This window comes from Podarcis filfolensis (genome assembly GCF_964270895.1).
Source record: "Podarcis filfolensis genome assembly, chromosome: 13".
NCBI lineage: Eukaryota > Metazoa > Chordata > Lepidosauria > Squamata > Lacertidae > Podarcis > Podarcis filfolensis.
Genome location: NC_139615.1, coordinates 2,217,797 through 2,244,792, shown reverse-complemented (window position 1 = coordinate 2,244,792; position 26,996 = coordinate 2,217,797). Strand labels below are relative to the sequence as shown.

Genomic DNA, 26,996 nt, shown 5'->3' with positions numbered 1-26,996 from the left:
AAGAACCAAACAGCTAATGTGCATCAGGTGAAGACACCCTTGCCCTCTCTTTGAACCACAGTGGCAGAAACTACCTTGCTATGTTTCAAACCCCTAATGTGCACATAGCCTAAGTCTCTTGCATGAACAAGCACTGAGCAAAACACACCAGGATTAAACCTCAGTTGAAATGAATGGGGGCTGTGCAAGATGGGAGCAGCAGGTGCCATTGGCCATGGGCCGAACGTGTCCGGGTGGGTGGGAAGCCTGGCAAAGGGAAGTGACTCAGTACCAGTGCAGCCCCAGGGAGAGGGGCCACAAGCCCTGTGTAGGGCAGAGATCCACATTCTTTCCAGTGTTTCAAAACAAGTTGCTGCTCTTGACTGCTAGGCAGCTCACAGTTTCCTCCCGGCACTCACTAGCTCCGCTGCTGCCACCCCACCACCGCAAAGAGGCAAACACGGGCGCGCACAACAACTTGTTTCTCTTTGTCTCCTGGCAGATGAGAAATCAGGAGGAGACAATGGAGGGCGTAAGGAAAACCGGAAAGGTGCGCCCAAGAAGAAAGTTCAGGGCAACGCCCACGTCCGCATTGACCAAGAGGAAATGCAGGAGAAGGAGGAGGCAGACCGAGGAGGAAGTGGCTGCAGTGAGCTGAACCCTTCCTGCTGCTCCAGAGGGTTTTTAGGGAGGATGGTGGACAAATGGGGATGGGGGATCGAAGGCAGATCGGCCAGACTGGCTTCGGAGCTCTGGTGGGCTGCGGCGCTCCTGCCGTTTTTTTGTGCACAGTCCACAGGGGAAAGCCCTGGACGTTTGGCGGGGATTGATGCAACCTTAAATAACTTGCTGTAAGAACAAGAAAGTGAGCTGAGTGGCCCACTGCTTAAAAATAATAAAATGAAGTGTATTGAATCACAGAACACCCACAAAGGAGGCTGCAGAGCTGCCGTTGTTAGATATTCCATTAATTATGGGGAAACTGCCAAGGGTCTTGTGGCACCATAAAGACTATGATTGCAGTAGCTTTCTTTCTTGGCTAGACTTCACCTGCATGAAATTGGCAGACACATATAGTTGGGAGTATTGGAAGGTAGGGAGGGGGGTGTAGACAGTGGTCCAGAGGGCTGTGGAATATAAGGCTCTGTGACAATGCTTTTAAGCCAACCGTGAATGAAGGTAAGATGAGCACAGCAACCGCCATTCACAGCAGCAGTACTAATAGGTGACATTAGCACAATGATCACTTTGTGAGGTTATTTTACCACGTGTAGTGGGAGAGGAAGCCATTCTCCTGATTTCTAGTTCAGCAGTTTCATCCTGAAGTCTCCCTTTCAAGGTCCTTTGTTGAATAATGATATTTTGGACGGCTGCAGGGTGCCTCGGGAGATTCAAGACCTCTCTCCCACTAGTTTCTGAGTTATTGCTGTCTTGGATGTCAGATTTGAGTCAATTTATTATTTTACATGGAGGTTGCCTATCCTATGTATAGAGGGGGAAAGCATAGATATTGGTCCACAGGAGAAACTAAATCCAAAGTAGGACAGCCAAAATGTCAGAAAATCATGAGCACTTTTAAGTTCTCCAGAACTTAAACATCCATCAGGCTGGATGTTGAGGAAAACAGCAGGGGCGGGTGTGTGTATGAGAGAATTTGGCATGGTGTTGCAGCCACAAAGTATGCAATTGGTCATTGTGGCTTCAACATCATACCAGCTTTCTCTCTCTCTCTCTCTCTCTCTCTCCCCCCAACCTCCTTCAGTTTTCTTTAATATCCAGCCCTTCTGGCTATTGGCATTTTTGTTGTTATTGTTCTGTGTACATTGGAAAAAGACATTGTTGGCAGGTGATGGCATCTATCACATTCAACAATGAGCAGGTGAATGTTTTGACTGGTGTTCAGCAAGGACAGGCTTGCCACCCAAGGCACATGAGAAGGAAGTGTCATTGTCTAAACGGGCTGTAAAATCATTGCTGATACTTTGGAGTGGCTTTAATCAGGAGCTGTACATGACAGCAAGTGGAGTTGTGTTGCTTACTCTTCTGTGGTTGTCTTGGGCCCAGCTGAAGCATCCTGCATTACAGAATCCCTGAGTACCCTGGCTTGTGGAAGCCCCAATGAACATCCATAGATGGACCCACATCTGAAGAGTTGAAAGCCCCAGTCTCTTCAGAAGATAGGAACACATACCTTCATATGGTAGCCCATAACATAGCTACAATTCATATTAAGACAGATTGCTTTAATCCCCTCTAACAGAAGGATCCGCACACTTAGAGTTAGCCTGAGTGATGCTCATCTACTCCACCTGCACCTCCACCTTGTGCAGCTCCAAGCATGTTCCATAAAGCTGAAGTCTGCTGTTTCATGATTTCTCCCCTTTCATCACTCTAGGCTGGTGCATGGCATGGGTCCAGTGCTCTTATCCAACCTGTGAGAAGTGGAGGCGGCTTAGCAGTGACATAGACCCATCGGTTCTGTCTGAGGACTGGACATGTAGCCAGAACCCAGGTAAAACAGAAGGGAAATGCAAGCCTTTTCCTGCAGGGGCTGACAGACATTTGGTGGTCTCTCCTCCCCTCAGTTAAATACGAAAAATTGTGACTGCTCAGTGTCCTGCAGAACCCCTGTCTGCCTGGGCAACCTGTGGCTCTCCAGATGTTTTTAAGCTCCAGCTCCCATCAGTCCCAGCCAGCATGGTCAGTCCGGAAAGTTGTAGTCCATAAATCAGGTGAAGGGAAATACTACTTGAGAAGCTAGAGGACTGCTGCCAGTCAGAACAGACCAGGCTTGGACAACATCTCCCATCAGCCCTGAGCTGATAAAGAGTTCCAGCCCCAACATTTGGAAGGTACCAGGTTTGGGAAGACTGGAGTATCAGTCTGACCCAGGTGGCCCAATGAACATGAGATTATAAGGCATCACCATCATCATATGCTCTTGACCATTGTAAAATCCACCCTTTCAAAACGAAGGTGTCTTGTGGAAGTCTAGAACCTCTTCCAGTCACTGCAATGGGTTGCTTTTGGTGCCTTCTCTATGAGTTATTTTGTTTTGCTCCTGTCCCTCTGTATTGTACCTTATGCAGCAGTACAAAAGGAAGGGTCCCTGCCCCAAAGCGGCTTGCATTCAGTAAAGGGGAGGGAGAAGTGAAAAGGGGCCGGGGTAGAGAAAAATGCATTTATTTCAATTACACAGACTTCCCAGATTCTTTTCAGTGCGGTATTTATTTTCCGTTGCAGATCCCGAGCACAACAGCTGCAGCATTCCAGAGGAAACATGGTCAGGGTCTGAGAACGAGGTGGTCTATGCTGTTTATATTCCTGGGTCAATCGTGTGGGCCAAGCAATATGGATACCCATGGTAGGGAAGGAACACACAACTCTCGGGTGCTTCTAGGCAGACGTCTGATATCACAAAGGAGTCATAGAGGCTGCGTACACACTGTAACTTTAAAGCACATTCAAAGCACATTATTTCCCTTAGAGAATTCTGGGCACTGTACTTTTCCCTTCACAGAGTTACAGTTCCTGAAAGCACCCTTTGGCAAACTACAGTGCCCAGAATTCTTTGAGTGGGGGAAATGTTCTTCAAATGTGTTTCAAAGGCATAGGGTGTACGCAGCCTCAGATACTGCAAACAGGCTGTTTTATAACATTTGATTTTCTGTGGATTAAGTGGGAAGAAATATGGGCTGGCATTTTGATGCTGATGAAGTTATGTAGATGCTGAGAGACACCTGCATAGATGAGCACCCATCCCACAACAAACAAGCATGCTTTTTACTATGTTTTTATCATTGGATGTTTTGTAAAGTGTTTCTAATGTTGTACACTGCCCTGAGATCTTTGGGTAAAGAATGGTACATAAATTGAAGTAATAATAATGATAAGGTCCCCCTTTGCCCTTAACATAGGCAGAGATCCTCAACATGTGTTACAGGGATGCAAGTCCCATTGAAACAAATGAGAGTGCCAAATTAGAAAGAGCGAGCCATAAACACAGCAGGGTTTATTTTTTTAAAAAACGGGCTTCAGGATATCGTGCAGTGCAATGCAAGAAAATATTGATTGTGTGGGCAGCACACTACACCGTGCTAAACAAACCAGTTTTCCATTGCCATCTTATCGGCAGGCTTGGAGCACAAAACAATAGTCCCAGCACTAGTTAACCAACACAACACACACAACACACAGACATACACACCAAGGCAAAAATACACCTGCCCAGGTCTCTCAGAGTGAAAACCCCAGTTTTGCTCTGCTGTACTTAAATCTCAGCTCCTTAAAAACCTCAGTTCTATGTGTCTTGATCCCTGCAGTTTTCTCAGCTGCTGACCCTTCTTGAAAGGCTTAGCCAAAATAGCCAATCTTTCTTAGCACCCTTGCCAGTACAGCAGCTGCAGTCTTTTGACAGAAAAACTGGCCAAGAATGGGGCCTCTAAGCCGCAGAAAGGGGAGCTCCCCAGATACACAGCTTTACTTACATGCCCAGCGCATCTCCGGGCTTTATAGAATCTTAGAATTGGAAGGGACCCCAAGGTTCATCTAGTTCAACCCCCTGCGATGCAGGAATCTCAGCTAAAGCGTCCATGACTGATGGCCATCCAACCTCTGTTTAAAAACCTCCAAGGAAGGAGAGTCCACCACCTCCCATGGGAGTCTGTTCCACTGCTGAACAGTTCTTACTGTCAGAAAGTTCTTCCGAATGTTTAGTCAGAATCTCCTTTCTTGCAACTTGAAGCCATTGGTTCGAGTCCTACCCTCCAGAGCAGGAGAAAACAAGCATGCTCCCTCCACCATGTGACAACCCTTAAGATATTTGAAAATGGCTTTCATATCTCCTCAGTCTCCTCTTTTCCAGGCTAAACTTACTCAGCTCCTTCAAGCGCTCCTTATAAGGTTTAATTTCCATACCCTTGATCATCTTGGTTGCCCTCCTCTGCACACATTCCAACTTGTCAACATCCTTCTTAAATTGTGGTGCCCAGAAGTGGACACAGTATTCCAGGTGTGGTCTGACTAAGGCAGAATAGAGTGGTACTATTACTTCCCTTGATCTGGACACTGTACTTCTGTTGATGCAGCCTAGAATAGCATTGGCCTTTTTTGCTTCTGCATCACACTGTTTCCTCATGTTCAGCTTGTGGTCCACCAAGACCCCTAGATCCTTTTCACATATGCTGCTAGTAAGCCAGGTGTCCCCAATCCTATATTTCTACATCTGGTTCTTCCTGCCTAAGTGCAGAACCTTACATTTGTCCCTATTGAAATTCATTTTGTTAGCTAGCACCCAGTTCTCCAATCTGTTAAGGTCATTTTGAATTCTGATTCTGTCTTCTGTGGCATTAGCTACCCCTCCCAGTTTGGTGTCATCTGCAAATTTGATGAGCATCCCTTCAATTCCTTCATCCATAAAGATGTTAAACAACAACAGGCCCAGGACAGAACCCTGTGGCACTCCACTTGTCATTTTTTTCCAGGATGATGAGGAACCGTTAATGAGTACTATTTGTGCTATCCTCACAACAACCTTGTAAGGTAGGTTAGACTGAGACATTTCGGTCACCCAGTGACTAAGTGGCAATTTGAATCCAGGTCCTGCCACTTGTAGTCTTCCTCCATCCCATTCAGTTTTCCTCATGTATCATGTCTTTTTAGGATTTACTGATGGTTTTTGCAAGCAACATTGGGAGCCTTTTTGCCTAGAAAGTGGATTTATAAATGCTTAAAATAAATAAAAAGCAGCCTGACAATCTAACCACTAATTGCTCCTGGAATTGCCTCTTTTTGTTTTCCTCAGTGTCAAATTTTAGCTATCAAAAGAAAAACCAATGGAGCTGGGTAATCAAAGTCTCCTCACTCCCTACCAAAAACTAGCATTGGAGCAATTAAGAAAGGCTATTGAGAGGAGGCAATTAATAGGCTGTTCCTCACTAATCCCCCACTAATCAGGAAGCAATAAAACAGGCTGAACTTGCAAACAGGAAGCATTTAATTAAAGGCACAGAATCCCTGAAAAGCCTCAATAGCACTTGACCCACACAGGTCAGGGAGACACCACAATGATGTTTTATTGCGAAAACAATATACAGCACCACAAACCATGTCTGAGAAAACAAGGGAGAGCAACACAGAAAAATCCTGGTATGCAACAACTGACTGCTCCATAAAAAGTATGTGAGCGAAGGATGACAATTGTAGAGAGACAGACTACTGCAGAAGCAACCACTGTATGAGGTCACTGTACACATCTCCTTTTGTTGACACTAGCCCTTTGCAGGTGTGATGAGAGAAAAGGGATGTACTTGCTAGTCCTGCCTCCTCCATGACAGCTGTATGTCCAGATTCACCACTTTCCTTGCATTGAAGGTGCAAGAGATTTGGGAGGCCTCTGCATGCAGCTTAGAGCCCTGATCCCACACCTCCACGGGAGCCTCTATGAGAACAGCAAACTCCTGGTTCAGACCTTTGCTCTCAGTGCATGCAGAGTGGCAGGTCCAGACATAGGGATGGAATGGATGCCAAGGAAATGAACCTCTGCTCTTCCTCAGGCAAGTTCAGTGGAACCTCGGGTTAAGTACTTAATTTGTTCTGGAGGTCCATTCTTAATCCTAAACTGTTCTTAACCTGAAGCACCATGGGGCCTTTAGCTAATGGGGCCTCCTGCTGCTGCCGCGCCGCCGGAGCACAATTTCTGTTCTCATCCTGAAGCAAAGTTCTTAACCCGAGGTACTATTTCTGGGTTAGCGGAGTCTGTAACCTGAAGCGTCTGTAACCTGAGGTACCACTGTTCTGTGTGAAATCTGAATGGCTTCCCTACAGAAGCCATGCTGATTGCTCCTTAGCAAGGCTTGTTCTTCTATAATATACGACCTGCATGCTTAACATTTTAAGCCTTCAAAATAACTTTCCCCCAATTTACTTCTGGACCAAAACTAGTATTGCATATATTGTCCTCCAGTCCTCCCAGAAGGGTAAAAGGTAAAAAAAACCCAGACCTTTAATAGTAACATTTGTTAGTTAAAAGATGAACAAATTGGCATTTGAGGTCTTCAAAAGCTCTTTTGGGGTCATATGGGCCATATAGAAGAAGTTGTTTGCTTTTTTTAACGGGGCTTCAAAACATTTCCCAGTCCTCTGTTAACAGCTAGCAGAAGCTAGGGTTGGCCTGGCGGTGTCTTCACTACAGTGTCTTTCGCTCTTTTCCAACCATGTGTTTATAGGTGGCCTGGAATTATAGAGGCTGATCCAGACATTGGAGAGTACTTCCTGTTCTCTTCTCAGGCAGATTCACTTCCTGTTAAGTATTATGTATATTTATTTTATATTGTGTTTGCATGTCGGTGGGATAAATCTGACTTTATCCCTGAGGCAATTACTACTCAGCTCCAGCTGAAAGGTTCTTACCCACATTAGTCCTTATCTGAGATGTGTTCACACGCTTTCTCTCACAGGCATGGCCACCCACCACAACTGACATGCTCTCGGTTTCCATTCCCATTTCAGTGCAAGTACCATGTGACCTTCTTGGGCAGCTCTGTGACCCGGGCTTGGATCTCTGCCTCCATGCTGAGGAACTTTGAGGAATCTTATGCGAAGGGAAATGGTGTGGTAAGTGGGGCTTTTCGCTAATGGCGGCTTGTTCACAAAATAAGGTGTCCCAGTCTCCATGAGGTTATGGGTTCTAAGAGGGTCCAATGAACAGGAGGTGCCTTTTGAAAGGGAGCAGGATCTAGAGGAAGTTCCGAACAATAGCTGAGAAAAGTGAATACTTCCCGATGCTTGCTCTTTTGCGGGTGGGATCCAGACCAGTTGCATTAAGGCATAAGAACATAAGAAGAGCCTTCTGGATCAAGGCAATACGGCCCATCTAATCCAGCATGCTGTTCTCAGAGTTGTCAATCGGATGTACCAATGGGAAACCCACAAGCAGGATTCTAGCACAAGATCCCTCTTCCCCTCCTGTGGTTTCCAGCAACCAGTATTCAGAAAGATTGCTGCCTCCAACTGTGGGGGCAAAGTCCTCTGGCTTTTTTCTGGCCCACGTAGGACCAGTCTGGATAGTTGGCCTTGGTGAAGATTTGACGTTTTCATCCCCAAAAAGTTTTTGATTTGAGTTTCTACTGAAATGAGGCTGCATTTTAATGTATTTTAATCTTGTTTTTAAGTTGTATTTTTATCAATTGTTTTTATACCTGGTGTTAGCCACCCTGAGCCCGGTCTTGGCTGGGAAGGGCGGGGTATAAATAAAATTTATTATTATTAAAGCATAACCATCATGGTCAGTAACCAACAATATAGCCCTCTCCTTCATGAATTTGTCTGATCCTCTTTTAAAGCCATCCAAGTTGGTGGCCATTCCTGCCTCCTGTAGGAGGGAGTTCCATAGTTTAATTATGTGCTGTGTGAAGTACCGTATTTTTCGGCCCATAGGGCGCACCGGCCCATAGGGTGCACCTAGTTTTTTTGGGGGGAAATAAAGAAAAAAATTTTATTCCCCCCCCCCAGGCGTGGGGCTGGGGCGGGGGAAGCCTGAGCTTCCCCCGACCCCAGCACCCAGAACAGGCAGCTCTCCACAAGCCATGAGAGAGCTGCGCGAAGCCCGAAGCCTGGGGGCACTGAGTTCAGCGCGCCCCCAGGCTTTGGGGTGCAGGCAGCTCTCCACAAGCCGTGGGAGAGCTGCGCAAAGTTGCGCAGCTCTCCCACGGCTTGCGGATAGCTTCCTGAAGCCTGGAGAGGGGTCGGTGCGCACCGACCCCTCTCACTCTCCAGGCTTCAGCGAAAGCCTGCATTCGCCCCATAGGACGCACACACATTTCTCCTTCATTTTTGGAGGGGAAAAAGTGTGTCCTATAGGGTGAAAAATACGGTACTTCACTTCGCACGATTAAAGTGGAATGGGCACTCTTGTGCAACAAACCTGCTTCCCCCTCAAAAAAAAAGCAGATGTTATGCAGTAAGGGAAATGACAGGAAAATGCACTGGAAATTATGGGATAACAGTTGCCTGATACGACATTGTATATCCTCCCTGCAAACAAATCAAAACGAGTGCTCAATAAACAGGTTGTCTGCAAGCTGCCAAAATCTGCTAGCAAAGCTGGTGTGTGATTTCTGCAAGCTTCTTTATCTTAAGATCAGAGGAGAACTTTGTCCCCGTCCCCCATTCCCTCCGTCTGCAATCCAGCCCTGCAATTTGGAAAGACAGTGGCCTGATTAGGCCCCAGCTGCACAATGAACTTGGATTAATTTCAGAGCTGTCCAGCTATCATGGCTTTCCCCATGGCCCCTTGGGAATTGTAGCTCTAGGAGGGTCAATTTAGGCGCAGTAGTGGCAGATCTGTGTATTTAAACTCAGATTTGTCCCAGACTTGTAGAAAGAGGAGCAAAAGCGGCATGCAGATAAGGAATGCAGAATTTCCCCCTCATCTGTTTCTTACTTCCCCGCAGCCACCTTTCCCAAGCATAGAGGAGAAAAGCTTTGGGAGTGACAGGCTCTGGGGAGGTAAACCACACATGGGCCAAGTGTTTAGCACATACCCCATTGATGTTAAGAAGCAGCATCGACGCACAGTCCCTTTCTCCCTCACTTCTTAAATCATAGCTATGTTCTGTATTTTCTTTTTGAGGCCAAGCTGAAGAACAAAGGTGACAAGAGGGACTTTGAAGCTGCTGTGAAGATGGCAAACGAAGCAGAGCAATTAAGCATTCAGGTGTGACACAGGCAGGTTCCATGACCCCCCCCCCAATAAACCTAGGTTGATTTCTCTCTGGAATAATTGCATCCTTTGCTTTCACACTTTTTGCAGAGGATGTTATTGGCAGATCATTGGGGCCCAATATCTTCTGTATTCCTGTATTTTCTCAGCCATGATCTGTGTAGCAATTTTTGTATGGAATGAAATGGAAACCTTATTGATTTATTTAGAACATCCCACTTTACAGCCAAGAAGAGCTATCAAAGCAACTTACAAAACATTCTTGCAATGGAAAATCCCATTCTAGTCTTTTATCAGAAATAGAAATAATATGAGATTCTTAAGGATGCATTTCCTGCCATCATACTTGATCTTCCCTGGTGTTGCCCTCTAACCTCTGCCTACTAGGCAGCAAGGCCCATTGGGAACCTTGGAGGCAAGTGAGTGACTGAGCAGCTGGAGCTCGCTCAGATTTCAGCACCATCCTGTCTGCTGTGGGGTAGCAAAGGTTATTGTGGGTCTTTAGAGCCACTGATTTTTTTTTTAAAAAGAATTAAAAAGCTTCTCCCTTCCAGCTTTGGCCCGTCATTGTTTTCTGTTGTGGGATTCTTGGTACATTGCTCCTTAATTAGTCATTTTATGTTCCCTGTGACTAATGTTTGTGTGGGGGAACAACAAGGGGAGAGGACTTCCTTTCGTTATTTCATTTCATTTTCTATCATCACTAGCAACTTGCAGCAGCTGAATCGCATCCTCACAAGCCCTTGTGCTAATGCACAGCTCCCCATTCACATCTGTGGGTGTTGCATGATGGTGTATTCTGTGAATCCCATTTTGAATGAGTGGAGGAAGCGCAATACCACTGCTTGCACAATTTTTTTGTTTCGTTTTAACTTTTAGAATCCCCTTGTGAGCCTTTTCTTTCCTCACCTAAAAACTGCCATGGCATAAAATGTGCGGCCACACAAGGTGAACTGCTGCTATTAAATGAGGAAGTGGTCTAGCTCCACTGTTGGTTTTGCATCCCTTCTCCTTGGATAAGACCACTATACAGCAGGGGCTAATAGTTTTGCCCTGGGTCTGGATCACTAATCTGCATGCATGTTCTTAACCCAGTCCAACCCAGATCCAATAGCAAGGAAGAAATGCACTCAGATGCATAGAATCATAGAACTGTATAGTTGGAAGGTACCCCAAGGGTCATCTAGTCCAACCCCCTGCAATGCAGGAATCTCAACTAGATCATACATGTCAGATGGCCATCCAGCCTCTGCTTCAAAACCTCCATGGAAGGAGAGTCCACCACCTCTCATGGGAGTCTGTTCCACTGTCTAACACTTCTTCCTAAAGTTTAGTTGGACTCTCCTTTCTTGTAACTTGAATCCATTGGTTTGGGTCCTAGCCATGAATATATTATGTGTGGGGAAGAAAATCCTAGCTTAAGCCAACTGGGGCTTCTAGTTGAGCAGGGCTAGTTTATAATGCCAAAGCTGTGGTTTGGAGTCTGTGGCATAAGAAGAGAGTGCTTGTCTCTTAGTTGCCATACATTTGGAGCTGGGGCAACTGACCTCCAGGGCAAAAGGCATGGCAGCCAGGAGCCCCAGCCTTTCTCTCGTATTAGAAATTGGGTACTAATTGAAGCATATCAGTACTATAACACCTACTCTTCTCTTTCACCGCACCAGGAGAGAATAAGGATATTTGGATTCTATAGCCGATTCAGCGGGAGAGAGTCACCTAAAAACAACAGAGACTTGAAAGGTACCATGACATGCAGGTTGGGGTCAGAAGTCAGAATATTGTCAGACAAGCTGAAAGACAGACCCCCCACCCTGCACTCTTTGTTCCTTTTTGCACTGTAGATCATGTACACGTTACCTGTAAGCCTCCTGCCAAGAGGATCCGAGAACCAAAGGGTGGGAAGAAAAATGTATCAGCATCAAACAAGAGCCAAGAAAAGGTTGGTTCAGTCTTTGCACTATTAGAAATGTTTGGGCGTCTCCCTGCTTTTAACAATCTGGCTGCTGCAGACGGCCCCTTCATATATTTTCCTAACAGTCCATTGCGATGTTATTGGTCTAGTGAAGTTTTAGTAGGTCTATCATGTTCTCTCTGTTAACATTAACAAATAGTATCTCTCTCCTAGCTTCTGCCTGAGACACCAGTGATGAAATCTGATGGAGATTTCAAAAAGAAAACCAACATAGAAGGTGAGGTTTTGACAAGTCACCCTCTCCAGCAACCTCAACCTCAGGCCTCTCTTCTCTTTTAAGCTATGTGCCATAACTATGAGTGCAAGCTAGCGTGGGCTACTGGCAGGATCAACTTGGGGTTCTTCCAAACTGGTGTGTGGTTTTTTTGTGTGTGGGGGGGGGGGGGCAGGGTGTATTCTGCAACATGTCGTTGACGCAATCAAGACTACAGTTTCCACTTCATTAATTGTTCTTCTGTGCTTCCCCAATGCTACCAGGTTGTTCCCATCTGTAGGGGCAACTTTTGTGCTATAGTAAAACAAAAACAGGGCAACAGCCACCCTGGAACATTTGTGCTTACTATTTATTTATTTATGCAAATATTTAGAAACTGCACTTTTGTATAAAGAGAGAGAGAGAGAGATATACAAACCACAAGGTGGTATACAACCTGAAAATACAACACTGCAGTAAAAACAATTTTAAAATGTCAGGCACATCAGTAAAAGCTGGATGGCAAAGAATCTGAGGTTTGAAAGGCCCATTTAAATACAGCGGTACCTCGGTTTGCAAACTTAGTCCATTCCGGAAGTCCGTTCTTAAACCAAAACCGTTCTTAAACCGAGGTGCACTTTCCCTAATGAGGCGTCCCGCCACTGGTGCCCTTCCACCATTTGGATTCCGAGGTAAAGTTCTCAAACCAAGACACTGTTTCTGGGTTTGTGGAGTTTGTAAACCAAACCAGACTGTTCTTAAACCGAGGTACCATGGTAATACGGTTTTTAGAAGACATCTGAAAACAAACAGGAATGACTCCTGATGAACCTCTACTAGCGAGGTGTTCCACCGGGCAGGGAGTTTCACAGGGCTCAGTCCCTGGTAAGGCCACCAGAACTTCAGGGGCATGTAGGGCCTCCAAAAGTGCCCATCAGAAGGCCTCTGTGATTGAGACGTAGCATAAGGAACCAGGTGGCCCTTAGGGTACTTTAGGCCCAAGCTGTTTAGGGCTTTGGGAATTAACACAAATACCTTGAACCCAGCCCTCTGGCAAATTGCTAACCAGTGCAGTCTTCTCAGCAGCAGAGTGGTATGCTGTCAGTAGTCTGCTCCTGTGAGCAGTCTGGCCACCACATTCTGCGCAAGCTGCATCTTCTGGATCAGCCTTTCTCAGCCTTGGGTCCCTGGATGTTGTTGTACTACAACTCCCATAATCCCTGACTGCTGGTCCTGCTAGCTAGGGATGATGGGAGTTGTAGTCCAACAACAACTGGGGACCCAAGGTTGAGAAAGGCTGTTCTGGACCATATGGAAGGGCAGCCCCATGTAAAACATATTGCAGTAATCACGTCTTTGGGGTTATCAGTGCATGAACTCCTGGGGTCAGGCTTTCCTAGTCCAGTAGTGGTTGCAGCCGGCATACCAACAGAAACTGGTGGAAGGCACCACAGAGGTCACTTGGGCCTCTAATCACAAAGATGGATTCAGGAATACCTCCAAGCTGCGAACCAAATCCTTTGGGGGGGATCTTACCCTGTCTAGAACAGGCAGTTGACCTTTACCCCGGACACAGGAGCCATCCACCCACAAGGCCCCCGTATTTCTAAGTGTCAAGGTCAGCTTGTTGGCCCACATCCAGTCCACCACTGCATCCAGGCACCGGTCCAGGGCTTGCACAGCATCTCCTGACTCAGATGTAATGGAGAAATAGAGCTCAGTGTCATCAGTGTACAGATGACACCTTGCACCACGCGTCCTAATGACTACTCCCCGTGGCTTCAAATAGATGTTGTGTAGCATTGGGGGGAAAGAGGTGCCCTTTGGCACTTCACAGGGTAAGCACCAGGGGCCCCAAAGAGCATTCTCTCTACTTGGGGCATGATCCTGCAGGGTAGGAAGAGAGGCACTGTGGCACAGTGCCACCAGTTCCCATCCTGCAGAGTCAGCCCAGAAGGATACCGTGGTCAATGGTATCAAAAACTGCTGAGAGATTGAGCAGGGCTGCACTCTCCCTGTTCTTTTCTCTATAAAAGTCATCCATCAGGGCAACCAAGGCTGATTCGGTCCTGAATCCAGGTCTGAGCCCAGACTGGGATGGATCTAGTTGGTCAGTCTCATCCAGGAATGTTTGCAGTTGTTTCACCACAACCCTCTCTATCGCCTTCCCTAAAATGGGGATATTTGTGACCAACTGATAGTTGTTAATTGGGTCCATAACCAGCTTCTTTAGTAGCGGCAGCACTGTCACCCCCTTTAAAGGGGCAGGCACCTCTCCCTCACACAGTGAAACATTCACTACATCTTGGACCCACCCGATCAAGACCCCACAGCTTGTTTTCACCTGCCTTGAAAAGCAGAGATCCATAGGGCATGTAGTCGGGCACATACCTGCCAGAACCTTGAAATGTTATGAAAAGTTATAGGATTTTAGCAGGAAGGTATGGGGCATACACCAGTTGCAAACAAAGCAGTGTGACCTCCTTCAAACTTCTTGCAGGCACAAGCAGCACTGAAAGTCGGCTGGTTTGTAACCACCCCACAACATCATGAGCATGATGCATACTCAATAGAAAGGATATCTGGAGGGGCTCCAGGTTAACATTAAATCCATCAAAAAGAAGAAGGAAAGTAGCATATACAGTGGTACCTCGGGTTACATACGCTTCAGTTTACAGACTCCGCTAAGCCAGAAATAGTGCTTCAGGTTAAGAACTCTGCTTCAGGATGAGAACAGAAATCGTGCTCCGGCAGCACGGCAGCAGCAGGAGGCCCCATTAGCTAAAGTGGTGCTTCAGGTTAAGAACAGTTTCAGGTTAAGTACGGACCTCCGGAACGAATTAAGTACTTAACCTGAGGTACCACTGTATACAACTTGTTCACACAGGGGCAAAAAAAATCAAGTCATCAACTGAAGGTACCCCACTTTCATCAAAGAGGAGCAGGAAAGAGATGGCAGTCCCCAAAGCTGCTGCTGTTCCAAAAGGATCTGTCCAAACGAAGGCACGGGATGCTCAAAAAGGTAAGAGAGAGCTCCTTGCTCTGTATGTGAGAAACCTATAATGTTTGCTGCTATGTCAGCCCAGAAGCACAACTGGGAATGAAATCCCAAGTTGTGTAGCCTTTTTGTTATTAGTTCAATAGTTGTCTGACATTCTATTTAGCACCCAGCAAAGGAAGGCGGTAGAAGGGACTGTTTTGCTCTGGCGAGACGGGTTGTTCTACGCCCTTAGATACGGGAGAGGATATTGTTCTCCTCGTGCAGGATAACTCTCTGGGGAGATCTTCACTGGCTTTTGTGTTCCTCTCAAGGTTCTAAGAGCTCGTTCGCTGCTCCGTGGTCTAAGACTGCCACAGCTGAGCAGCTCAGCTCTTGCAGATACGGCAGCAGCCCTCCCTTAATGCCCTCCAGTTATCCAAGCAAGGAAGACAGTATGAGCAAGGCTGATGTCTCCCCAGTGGCAGAAAGTGAACTGATGTTGAACAGGGGTGTTGTGGGCCTTGAGGAGTCAAGTGAAGCCGTGGCCCAGGAGAAAGAAGAAGATGAAACCTTCGGCAGCCAGGAGATGGCTGTCTTTGCTGAGGAGAAGAATTACTCTTCTGATGAATTTTCATTGGTCTTGTTTGAGGAGTAGCCTTTCAGAAAGGGGTGTGTCCTGACCTCAAGTGTAAAGGGTGGATAATTTCTTCATCTAGATAAACCTTCCCCACCTAGCCTGGTGCCTTCTAGGTGTTGTGGACTACAACATAGTCGTGAGTTTGAGAGCACTGAAGGAAAGTAGACATACTAAGCATAGCAGAGGATGTGGGGAAAAGGTTCTTGCAGCTTTGATTCTTGAGTTTAATCCACCTAGGAAGTTTGTGACAGCTTGTTTTTAAACAGGGCTGTGAAAATCCCCCTTTCCCGCTCCTTGGTTAAACAGGCAACTGGAATCACAGCTATAAACAAGGCAAGGAAAGTAAATTCACCCTTTAATAAATCTGATTGACTTGTTTAGAACTTAGTGCAAAAGAGAAACCAGGTGAAATGGCAATCGAAATTTAGGAGTTGTTTTCCACCCATTTGGAAGGTTACAAAAGATCTTGTCTGTGTTTAAAGATGTACAACATTTCCCCCAATTGTTTATAATTACAATTCAGCAAAGCTCTATTAAAATCTGGTTTTGGATCTAACCGAGTGTCCTCCTGTTTTACCGATATCATAAATGCTAGAAGCATGGTCGCATACTCGTACGGAGACTGATAAAATGTACAACACACACACAGCTACCCCAGTTTGGAGGAATAATTAAAGTCACTCATTCACACAAACGTAGACTATGGAGTGATAGACTGTTGTCTGCAACAAAGGCACTAACAAGTTTGTATCAGAAAGCTTTGCATTTAACTTCTGAGCACCAGCCTGATCTTATTAAAGTTTTATTCAAGGTACAACAGCACATGGACAGCAGACCAGGGCTGGGGAACCTGTGGCTTTCTAACTGTTGTGAGAACACAGTTCCCGTCATTCCTCACCATTGGCCTTCAGCAAGGGCTAAAGTCATCCCACAATATTCGGTCACAGGTTTCCCTGCCATACGCAACCAATATTAAAATAATCTTGTTCTGTCACTTCTCACGTGGCTCACTAAACAGCTATCTAAAGTGTTCATGTCAGCCCTATATGCTTCTTTCAGATCCATTAGCCTGCTTGTCTCCCTGCCTCATTCAAGTTCAGTGCATGAAAGATAGCTGAGTTACACCAAAGTACACTGAAGTGTGCATTGCATTGTTGTTCTTCTACCTATCGTTTGGCGGATTTGTTCTTTTAACTTTGCTGTAAGAAATCAAAAGAGAAAAACTCTGGGCTGTAGGAAGAGGAGGAGGATAATTAGAAAACACAGTTTCCTTGAGATATGCACCGTATACACATATTCTTCAATTTTCCCTTCGTTCTCTTCCCATGTATGCATTTATAGAGCTCAGAGCAATGTGGTAGAGTGGTTAGAGTGTGGTCTGGAACCAGCTCGGCTGTAGGAAACCCAGACACAAATTGCCATTCAGCCCTGTAGTTCACTGGGCGACCTTGATTCAGACTACCTTTCAGGTTTCCTTTGGAGATAAAATACGGGAGAACAATGATCAATTTAAGTCCTGGGAGGGAGGCTTAAGATAAGAGGCAATGGAAATACAGTGGTAATAGCAGTAACGCCAAAAATTAATTTAAAAATAAAAGCACCTAAACAGCTTGTTCAGCAATGGAATTTACCATTAAATGGAATCCTCCATTCTCTGAATTCACAGAACATCATTCTAGCTAGTAGAGAGGAAAGGTTGGAAGGAACAATCAATGTGTTAATAGCTTCACACCTCACCTCTATAGCTTCACAGTGGGGTGGCACTAGCCATGTGCCAAGATTCAGAACTCCACCTGCTTCTAACTGTCACTTAACAGCTGATAGAAAATTCCAGAATCCAAGTGTGGTTTAAGTGGTCCAGGTACATGTAGCTGGTGAGCCATATCTTGGTCAGTTTTACTGCATAAGTAACTCCTTCATTTACTCTCCTTTCACCCAGTGATTGGAATTTAAGGAGGGCCCTGCTGGATTAGACCTGAGAACTCGGGAGAGGCAGAACTAGCCAAAGAGCAGTGCGCACGTGAGACAAACATTTGTTTGAGTCAGCGTCCTTCTGCAAAAAGCACTGTGACTGGGGATTCCTGATAAAATAATTGCCTCTGATTAAAAGTTAGACCTGTCAGTCACCTTGGACGATTCCTCCCTCTCAACCAAGGGTGTATTCTGTAAGCTTGGTTTTGCTTTTTGCAAAAAATAGCGGGGTTTGTTTGTTGTGACTGAGCGAGCAAAGCACCACAAGGTTTCAGAGGGAGGGAGCGTTCCCTACTTCAGCTTGCGGGGGCCTCATAGAGATCCCTCCTCGTGGAAGCACCAAAACACCCCCAAGACACCCTGATTCAGCTGGGGTTTGTTTCTACTCCTCTTTGCTTTCGAGAACACTTTCCGAGTTTCTCCATGTCTTTCCGCACTCCCTTCCTCGAGTCTTCCTTGCAAAAAGGGGATAATCAGATCATTTGAAAATGTCTCGCTGACGTTGGCTAAAAGTATGGAAAAACTAAGCCGCTCACTTAATTTGCATAATTTATTCTGATTAGGGAATGTGACTTTCCTGCTGTTTTGCAGACTTTGGGCATTTATTCTTGGTGGAGATTACACAGTGCATGGAGCATAATTAAGATCCCTGCCCCCACAGCGTATATTCTCTCTATGGATTAGTTTATCAGTACCTTTCAGTTAAATTGGCTGTGGCCTGGAGTGCCATTTCACGTTTCAGGGTGTGCCTGTGTTGTGGGACAGAATGACAGATGAACGGCAGGTGGGCGGGTCGCTCAAGTGTTTCTTTGGCGTGGCTTCCTGTCTCTGGACTCTTGCTTCTTGCCCGCCCAGTGGCTTCTGGAGGAGAGTGGCTACGTTTCTTTGACCCGAGGAGGAGCCACCAGCTCTTTGCTGCCTCCATCCACCCCTTTGTCTCTCTCGGCTTCCTCTTCGTGCCCTTGAAGGCTTTCGCCTGAGACTCTGGGAGAGGAAGACGCAAACCACAGTGCTGAGGGAAGTGGCGTCTTGCCCAAGGTCACATATGACAGGGACAGGAATAGAAAAGGGGGAAGGGGAGCCACTTCCTGGCTTCCCATCCCACGCATGCCATGGTTCAGAAATAGGAAGTTGGCATGGGATTCTCACACTGATTTAATATACATGACTGGGCACAACATGCTTTTTTGTTTTTTTGGCTAGGAGGCAAGAACTTGAAAGTGACTTCTACAAAAGAGACTCCCAAAATATTTAGCTAACAGGACCTGCCTTCTCTCTGTCCCTCCGCCCTTCTATTCATGTTCCTCCGTCTCCCCTCTAACTATGTCAAATATCTTGGATAAATTGCTGAGGCGTTTTATTCTTAACAAAAAGGATTCTTTCGATTTGTGAAAGGGAAAAAAGGCAGGCCCTGATTTTTTTGGGGGGGGGGTGTGGGGGAAGGATATTTCTTTTTTCTCTCTTTTCTCTTTAATTTTTTTTTAACCCAGTAGCTTGAAGTTCATGCAGCATTTTTAGGGGGTGACTCAGCGTTTGGCTCCAGCCACTTGTGTGTTCCAGACAGATGCCCTGGTCTAGATGTTGAGAAATGCTTGTTTTTGTGGCCGGCTGCCTTGAATGAGGTCGGTCCATCCCTGCAGCATTCCGCTTCTCCCCCCCCCCCATTTTCTTTTCCATATGGTAATGAGCATTCGTCTTGTGCCTAAGGATTTATTTATTAATGTGAGGTATTCAGACAGACCTGGACTTCTGTCTTTATTTGTTTTTTTAAAAAACAAGTTCTTCCCCACCTTTTCCACTTCAAACAAAAGCACCCATCATGGCAACGAACAACTGGGATTGAAACAAAATTTGAAACGACACTGAACAATCCAAAACCAGCAGGCTGATGCCTAAATTATGGAGAGGGAGACGAAATCTAGCAAGGGCCAGACCAGGCGAAGAAAAATGTCTTAAGAGGGCAGAAAATCAGCAATGAGATGGATGCGAGACAGTATGCTTCTGAATACTAGTTGCTGGAAACTTCAGAAGCAGGGAGTGTTGTTACTCCCAGTCCTTGCTTGCAGTCTTCCCTTTGAGGCCCCTGGCTGCCACTGTGAGAACAGGGTGCTGAACTAGATGGGCCACTGGCCTGATCCGGAAGGCTCATCTGATGTTTACCTCCAGGGGCAAGGCGTTTTGCATTTCAGGGATTTACCGAGGCAGAGCAGGGTAGGCAAGGATCTGGGACTTCTGACCTTACAGCAGAGATGTGATGCCGCTTAAGTCACCTCAGAGGTGGTTCCTCCTGGCATTAGATGCTCTTATTCTCAAACCAGGGCTGCCGATCAGCGGTGTGGAGGACCTCCTTTGTATGCAAAAGGGCCCTTGCTTCTGTAAAGGTAAAGGTAAAGGGACCCCTGACCTTTAGGTCCAGTTGCGGACGACTCTGGGGTTGCGGCGCTCATCTCACTTTACTGGCCGAGGGAGCCAGCGTGCAGCTTCCGGGTCATGTGGCCAGCAGGACTAAGCCGCTTCTGGCGAACCAGAGCAGTGCACGGAAACACCGTTTATCTTCCCTCCGGAGCGGTACCTATTTATCTACTTGCACTTAGACGTGCTTTCGAACTGCTAGGTTGGCAGGAGCTGGGACCGAGCGACGGGAGCTCACTCCATCACGGGGATTCAAACCACCGACCTTCCGATCGGCAAGTCCTAGGCTCTGTGGTTTAACCCACAGCGCCACCTGCGTCTGTACTTAGTGGTATCTCCAGGTAGCGCTAGGAAAAACTCCCTACCTGAAACCCTGGCGAGTTACAGCCAGTCAATGGAGGTGGTGCTGAGCCAGATGGAACCCAACTGTCCTTCCTTGGAGGGTTTTAAGCAGCGGTTTGACGTTCATTCATCATGAATGCTTCATTTGAGATTCCTGCATTGCGGGGGTTGGACTGAATGACCCTCAGGGTCCATTTCAACTCTACAGTTCTATGCTTCTGAATGGGCTGGCTCTGCATAAGGCAGTTTATTGCATTCTTAATCTCTGATGTCCACCCATCCACACAATGCATCTTTAAGTTATTAAGTTCTCAGCATGGCGGCGATGGCCACCAACTTAACTTAGAGGATCTCATGGAGGAGGAAGAGAGAAGCTCTTTTGAAGGCTCCACAGTTGGAGGCAGAAAATGCTTATGAATGCCAGTTGATGGAGGGGAGAGATTTGAACTCCTGTGCTCGAATCCTGCTTGTGGGTTTCCCATAATGGGCACCTGTGTTGCCAATGTGAGAATCGGATGCAGGACTAGATGTGCCATTGGCCGTATCCAGCAGACTCTTCTTATGTTCCCTGTTCAGGGAAGTTTTTAATATTTAACGCTGTACTGTTTTTAACACTTGATTGGGAGCTGCCCAGAGTGGCTGGGGAAACTCAGCCAGATGGGCGGGGTATAAATAATAAATTATTGTTATTATTATGGCTGTTGCTTGCATTGAATACAGGGAACCTCCATGGGTTACAGCTGCAAGGAAGCACAGTTGCCTTTGCGCCCTCCTTGTGAGGCTTTTTGGGAGCAGGCGCTGTGGGTTAAACCACAGAGCCTAGGACTTGCCGATCAGAAGGTCAGCGGTTCGAATCCCTGCGACGGGGTGAGCTCCTGTTGCTCAGTCCCTGCTCCTGCCAACCTAGCAAATCGAAAGCACGTCAAAGTGCAAGTAGATAAATAGGTACTGCTCCGGGGGGAAGGTAAACGGCATTTCTGTGCGCTGCTTTGGTTCGCCAGAAGCGGCTTAGTCATGCTGGCCATATGACCCGGAAGCTGTATGCCGGCTCCCTCGGCCAGGAAAGTGAGATGAGCGCCGCAACCCCAGAGTCGGCCACGACTGGACCGTATGGTCAGGGGCCCCTTTACCTTTACCTTTTTAATTGGCCACTTCAGGTGAACACGCAGGATGTCGGGTCAAACAAGACCTGCAGAAAGGGACTTTTTATTTTGTGCTTGCTTGCTATGGTCAGTAGGAGGTCAGACAACAGAGGCACCAGGCTAAAAACGAGGAGGTGCCTTACTTCCTTTAAAAATACTTGCAGCAGCTTGTGACGTCATTGAAAACAATAATTGAGTGGTACCTCGGATTACAGACGCTTCAGGTTACAGACACTTCAGGTTACAGACTCCGCTAACCCAGAAATAGTACCTCGGGTTAAGAACTTTGCTTCAGGATGAGAACAGAAATCGCGCGGCGGCAGCCGAGGCTCCATTAGCTAAAGTGGTACCTCAGGTTAAGACCAGTCTCAGGTTAAGAACGGACCTCCAGAACGAATTAAGTTCTTAACCCGAGGTACACCTTAGAATCTTAGATCTGTTGCATTGGAAGGAACCATATAGTAGTCCAACCTACTGCAATGTAGGAATCACTGCTAAAGAATTGCTGGCAGATGGCCATCCAACCTCTGTTGAAAAACCTCCAACGGAGGAGAGTCCACCAACTTATGAGGGAACCCCTTCTCTTACTGCCAGGAAGTTCCTCCTAATGTTTAGTCGGAATCTCCTTTCTTGTCATTTGAATCCATTGTTCTGGGTCTTCCCCTCCAGAGCAGCGGAAGGCAAGCTTGCTCCATCATCCATGTCACAGCCCTTCAGACTCCTCTTCTCCACGCTTCTCCTCTGCATGCCTTCCAATATCCTCCTTAGACACATCCAGCTTTATGCTGCACATTCCACACACCCCATGCCTTGATTGCAGCTTTCTGCAACCTGGTGCCCTCCAGCTGGTTTGGACAACTCCCATCAAACACCAGTGTGTGGTTGCTGGGAGTTGCCATCTAAAACATCTGGCAGGCACCAGATGACAGGGAGGCTGCTCTAGGAGGAGAACCAATTGGGGCCTCCGTGGGTTGGCTGGAGCAGAATGAAACACATATGCAGTTCAAGTGCAAGGGCCAGTAGCAGACAAGGGAGAGTTAACATCATAATAATATTAATAATAATAATAATAATTATACTTTTTCTTCTTCGGCAATCACTTGTAGCTGAGTAAGATTGTCTTCCATGAACACAGTCTTAACAGTGGGTCCGTAAGTGACTGTGGAGGCCAATTCTGGATCCACACATCCTTCCACAGTGGGGACATTGGTTTCCGGGCGGGAATCCATCAGTGTGGACTTACCAAGCGTGCCTTCCTCCTAGCACGTTTCTCCCTTGCGTCCTGAGTTCGAGTGTCTTCAAAGCCCATGACACCTTTGGTAAAGGCTGTTCTCCAACTGGAGCGCTCGCAGGCCAGTGTTTCCCAGTTGTCAGCGTTTATTCTACAATGCTGAGGTTAAACCAATGCTCCCATCCCTTTTCTCCTTTGCTTTGGAATATAAGGGTTATCCCCAGGGCCGGGGCCCCAGTCATTGGAGGCTGGACCATTCAGGCCAAGGCGGCACTGCCCCACTAACCTCAGCCTGCCCCAACCTGCCTGCATGCCTTCTTATTTACACCCAGCAAGGGGGTAGTTGACGCGGGTGGCGCTGTGGGTTAAACCACAGAGCCTAGGACTTGCCAATCAGAAGGTTGGCGGTTCAAATCCCCATGACGGGGTGAGCTCCCGTTGCTCGGTCCCTGTTCCTTCCAACCTAGCAGTTCGAAAGCACGTCAAAGTGCAAGTAGATAAATAGGTACCACTCCGGCGGGAAGGTAAACGGCGTTTCCGTGCGCTCTCTGGTTCGCCAGAAGCGGCTTAGTCCTGCTGGCCACATGACCCGGAAGCTGTACGCCGGCTCCCTCGGCCAGTAAAGCGAGATGAGTGCCGCAACCCCAGAGTCGGCCACGACTGGACCTAATGGTCAGGGGTCCCTTTACCTTTACTTTTTAAGGGGGTAGTTTGGGCTGTCATTGGCTCTGGCGCCACCTACTGTTGGGCTCCCTGCCTCCCGCCCTACCAGCCTCAATGGGCACCAGCCACCACCGCCTGGTGCCTGCCACATCTTTATAACCGCAGCTCCAAAACTTGCAGGGAAAGGCCACAGCTAGGTGGCAGAGCAGCCCCAAAAGCATCTCCAGGGAGGGCTGCCTCCTGAAACAGTGTTAGAAATTAGCACTTTTGTTTTGTTTTTGTAAAAAACAAACAAAACCCCAAAATCATTTCATAATGCATACAAAACAGAGAGAACAAAGCTATAACAACAGATGAACATTGAAAGATGAAAAACAAACCTGTAAAATGAAAAGCACTTAGAATTAGTACAGTTGCGCATGAGTTAAAATAACAAAGCCCAAGTAAAGAACATTAGCATTATCTGATTCTTAAGTGTCGTTACAGATTTGCCAGGGTTGTCTTGAAAATTGTCCTTCTGCTGTCTATGTAATAAAGGAATGCTGGATCCATATAAGAAGCACCTGGAGGTTCTGGTCCTTGTGGACATCTCAAGTTCACCCCCCTCATGTCACCATCACAACTCCCCCCCCCCAGGTGGTAGGTGAGTCTGAGAGGTAGCCATCGTCCAAGGCTGCTCCAGGGGAATGAAGATGGATTTAATCTTGTCTGGGGTTAGACCTGACAAACCATGCTGGGATGGCAAAAGATGGCTGCGTTTGCCAACCTGGTGCCCTCCAGATGTGGTGGGAATGGTGGTCCTGCACATCTGGAGGTTGACAAAGGATGCCATACCAACGAACGTCCCATGAAAGCTCTCCCTGTCTGAGCTTTGCACGCGACTCCCAAATTAGTATCTCAAAACATACTGCGGGATCACACACAAACACCCCACCACCACCACAATTGAGCCCCTTTTGTGCAAACGTCTGTATCAATTTACGCAAGCGGTGATGATTCCATTTTCTCCTTGCTCTCTCCCCCCTCCCCACATTTTCCCATCTTTAGGGCAGGTTTAAAAAATTGCAGTCATCCTTTTTCTCTCTCATTCATCCCCCCCAACCTTTCCTGGAAAGAAAGAGGAAGTGGGGGGGAATAAACGCACACACACACCCCTCCATCTCCCAAAAAGTGTCCCTTCCTTGCTGACATTGGGATGAATGAGGGTGTTGGATGGGGGGGGGGAGATGCACCCTCTTTGCTGCTGGAATTCGGGTGTTGCAAGAGGTGGGTTTTTAAAAAAATATTTTAGATAACCAATTCTTTCCCCCGTTCCCCTCCCAGCTGTGTGAGAAACCCCGGATCCAACGGAAATCCGTGCTTTTCCATGCCGGATACGCGGCTTGCAAAAGCTCTCTCTGGCCGCTGGAAAGGGGGAGGCGGGGGAGAGAGGAATGGGACCCGATGGTCACAGCAGTAGGGGAGGGAGAAAGATCTTTCGTGGTGGGGGGGTGGGGGGGCTGGGGAAGGAGGAAGAGCCTCTGCATCCTTCAAAACCAAGACCTAACCTTGCCTTCTCTTCTGATTCAAGGATCCGGAGACACGTAAGTCGCTTTCTTTTGTTACAAAACCCCCTTTTCCAGTGGTGGGGATAACGTAGACCAAGTTGCCAGCGGCGGAGGGGGGGAGGAGGGGTGGGGAGGAAAAGGAATATATTGATGGGGGCTATCTGCTTCGTTCCTTTCCTTCAGGGACTCCAGCTGGCAAAAGCAAGGAGGGCTCGGGTTTTTATTTTCCTGCCTTCACTAGGAAATATCCAACCCCCCCCCCCTTTGCCAAAGCATGCGTCAAACCCATCCACAACAGCAGCACCCCACTTCCTTTATAGAATCTGGACACAGAGCCGTTTCCTTGAGTTTATGGGGGCTGGAGGGGGGGTTGCTCTTGGAAAGGTGGGGGTGTCTCACCCCACCAGATGTTTCAGATACACATTTAGATGTTTCAGATATGATGGGGGGAAATATTCATTCTGTCTCCCCACCCCCCCTCAAGAGCCTTCCTTCCTTCCCTTAGAGTCTCTTTGATTATGATTAATTCTATTTTTTATTTTATTTTTTGCAACAGTTTTTGACTGCAGGAAGGGAGGAAAATGGTTGGCTGGCATAGAAGAGAGACAGCCATGAGGCTCAGACCAGCCGACAACGGAAGCCTTGCAATACATTCCTAAGGAAACTGTTGGATCCTCACACACACACACACACACACACACACGGAAAAAAACACACCCCACATTTGCACAAGGGGGAGAAAAGAACCCTGAAAACCCTCAACCCCGCCGATTTCCTACCCGTTGCTCTAGAGTAAGCAGCCTTGAGGGGGTGATGACGCACATGGGGGGGGGTGGCAGGATGCTTGGAAGGGATGCGCTTAAAAGACTCACCTCCATGGACCTGGGGGGGGAAAAGGGTTTGATGGATATTGACCGGGCTTGGGGGGTGTGGGGTTTCTTTTTTTAATTGGAGGTGGGGGGGTGAGACTCTTGCCTGGAAAGCTGAATGATCAGATTTGCTCTCGGAGAACTGGACGGTGTAGAATTTTCATAGCAGCATTCTCCTAAAGTGTCACTGTCTTTGTATAATGTAAGGTTGAATGTGTCTCTGTGTGTATATGTATATTTGTGTGTGTAATGCTATGGAATACAGTTGTGTGAGGGGGAGAGATTTATCATATGCAAACCTCTTGGGAATGAGTTGTGCAAGAAAGCTGATATTCTTGCTTCCTCCAACCTGGTGCCCCCCAGCTGCTTTGGGCTACAACTCCCATCCTCCAGCTGGGAAGGCTGAAAAGAGTTGTAGAGCAAAGCAGCTTGGACTGGGGGTCTCCAGAGCAACGTTGCCCACCCTGGCCGCTCCACAACAACAGAATCTCCTTGTGGAGATTCACCAAAGTCCTGCTCTGAACATTTTCCGGGAGCATTGCAGGGATCTGTTTATTTAAGTTGTGGCAGGGAGTTAATCTTCTCAGGGTCAAATTTTAACCTGGCTGAATTTTAAAACACGTATTATTTTTTAAAATACGTCCTCGCAGAGGTTGCACATTTTAATACACAAACCTGTGGTATTACCTTGCTAGCACAGAATCATAGAATTGTAGAGGAAGAGAACCTAAGGAAGGAGCATCTAGCTCAGCCCCCTGCAATGCAGGAACCATGGCTAAAGAATCTGACGAATGGCCATCCAACCTCTCTGTAAAATATCTTCTAAGGAAGGTTGAGTGTTGCACATTTGAACGGATGCATAAAGCGCTGCTAGATCAGGCAGTTTCTTTTTGTTTTAGTCCAGCATTGTGTGTGTGTGTGTGAGAGAGAGAGAGAGACAGAGAGAGACAGAGAGAGACTCATAGAATTGCAGAGTTCCCAAGGATCATTTAGTCCAGCCCCCTGCAATGCAGGAATCTCAGCTAAAGCATCCATGACAGATTTGCCATCCAACGCAGTCTCCATGCTGCTAAAACAAAACACGGAGACTTTCTTCTAGCCAAGGCTTTCATAGAAACATAGAATCATAGAGTTGGAAGAGACCACAAGGGCCATCGAGTCCAACCCCCTGCCAAGCAGGAAGTCATGAACCTTGTTGGCTCTGGAAACCTGTGAATCTGTTTGTTGGTGTCATCAGGCAAGAGTAGGCTGGTGCGTGGGCTGGATCAGTTCCCCAAACTGAGGAAAGGGTTACCATCTGAGTCAAATGGTGAATCCGCAAGGTGCCATCTTTTCAG

General features: G+C 47.1%; 2 protein-coding genes and 1 long non-coding RNA gene across 15 annotated transcripts in view; 2 read left to right on the top strand and 1 right to left on the bottom strand.

The window, feature by feature from the left end:
* The window catches only part of ZCWPW1 (zinc finger CW-type and PWWP domain containing 1), a 32,754-nt gene extending 16,716 nt beyond the window's left edge, over window positions 1-16,038 (top strand). For all 9 annotated transcript variants that reach the window (XM_083580973.1, XM_083580965.1, XM_083580966.1 and 6 more), the window contains exons 7-17: window positions 482-628; window positions 2,375-2,491; window positions 3,223-3,343; window positions 7,206-7,281; window positions 7,489-7,593; window positions 9,611-9,694; window positions 11,365-11,440; window positions 11,542-11,639; window positions 11,826-11,889; window positions 14,753-14,887; window positions 15,178-16,038. In XM_083580973.1, coding sequence (XP_083437099.1) covers window positions 482-628; window positions 2,375-2,491; window positions 3,223-3,343; window positions 7,206-7,281; window positions 7,489-7,593; window positions 9,611-9,694; window positions 11,365-11,440; window positions 11,542-11,639; window positions 11,826-11,889; window positions 14,753-14,887; window positions 15,178-15,500 — 1,346 coding nt within the window. In that variant the 3' untranslated portion in view covers window positions 15,501-16,038. The remainder of the gene's footprint in view (window positions 1-481; window positions 629-2,374; window positions 2,492-3,222; window positions 3,344-7,205; window positions 7,282-7,488; window positions 7,594-9,610; window positions 9,695-11,364; window positions 11,441-11,541; window positions 11,640-11,825; window positions 11,890-14,752; window positions 14,888-15,177) is intronic.
* Window positions 16,039-16,713: 675 nt separating this feature from the next.
* Window positions 16,714-17,165, bottom strand: LOC310747028. Its single transcript, XR_014540853.1, has 2 exons — window positions 17,084-17,165; window positions 16,714-16,956 (listed from the first exon to the last, which is right to left on the bottom strand). It is a non-coding gene; the product is annotated as an uncharacterized lncRNA (long non-coding RNA).
* A 158-nt stretch (window positions 17,166-17,323) lies between these two features.
* The window catches only part of LOC310746773 (phosphatidylinositol 4,5-bisphosphate 3-kinase catalytic subunit alpha isoform-like), a 38,967-nt gene continuing 29,294 nt past the window's right edge, over window positions 17,324-26,996 (top strand). The window contains exons 1-2 of one of the 5 annotated variants that reach the window (XM_083580834.1): window positions 17,324-17,371; window positions 25,347-25,582. The gene's annotated coding sequence lies outside the window, so the exon portion shown is untranslated. Of the gene's footprint in view, window positions 17,372-23,189; window positions 23,883-23,909; window positions 24,827-25,346; window positions 25,583-26,996 lie in introns of those variants that run through there. The other 4 variants (XM_083580833.1, XM_083580836.1, XM_083580832.1 and 1 more) reach the window with 4 other exon arrangements.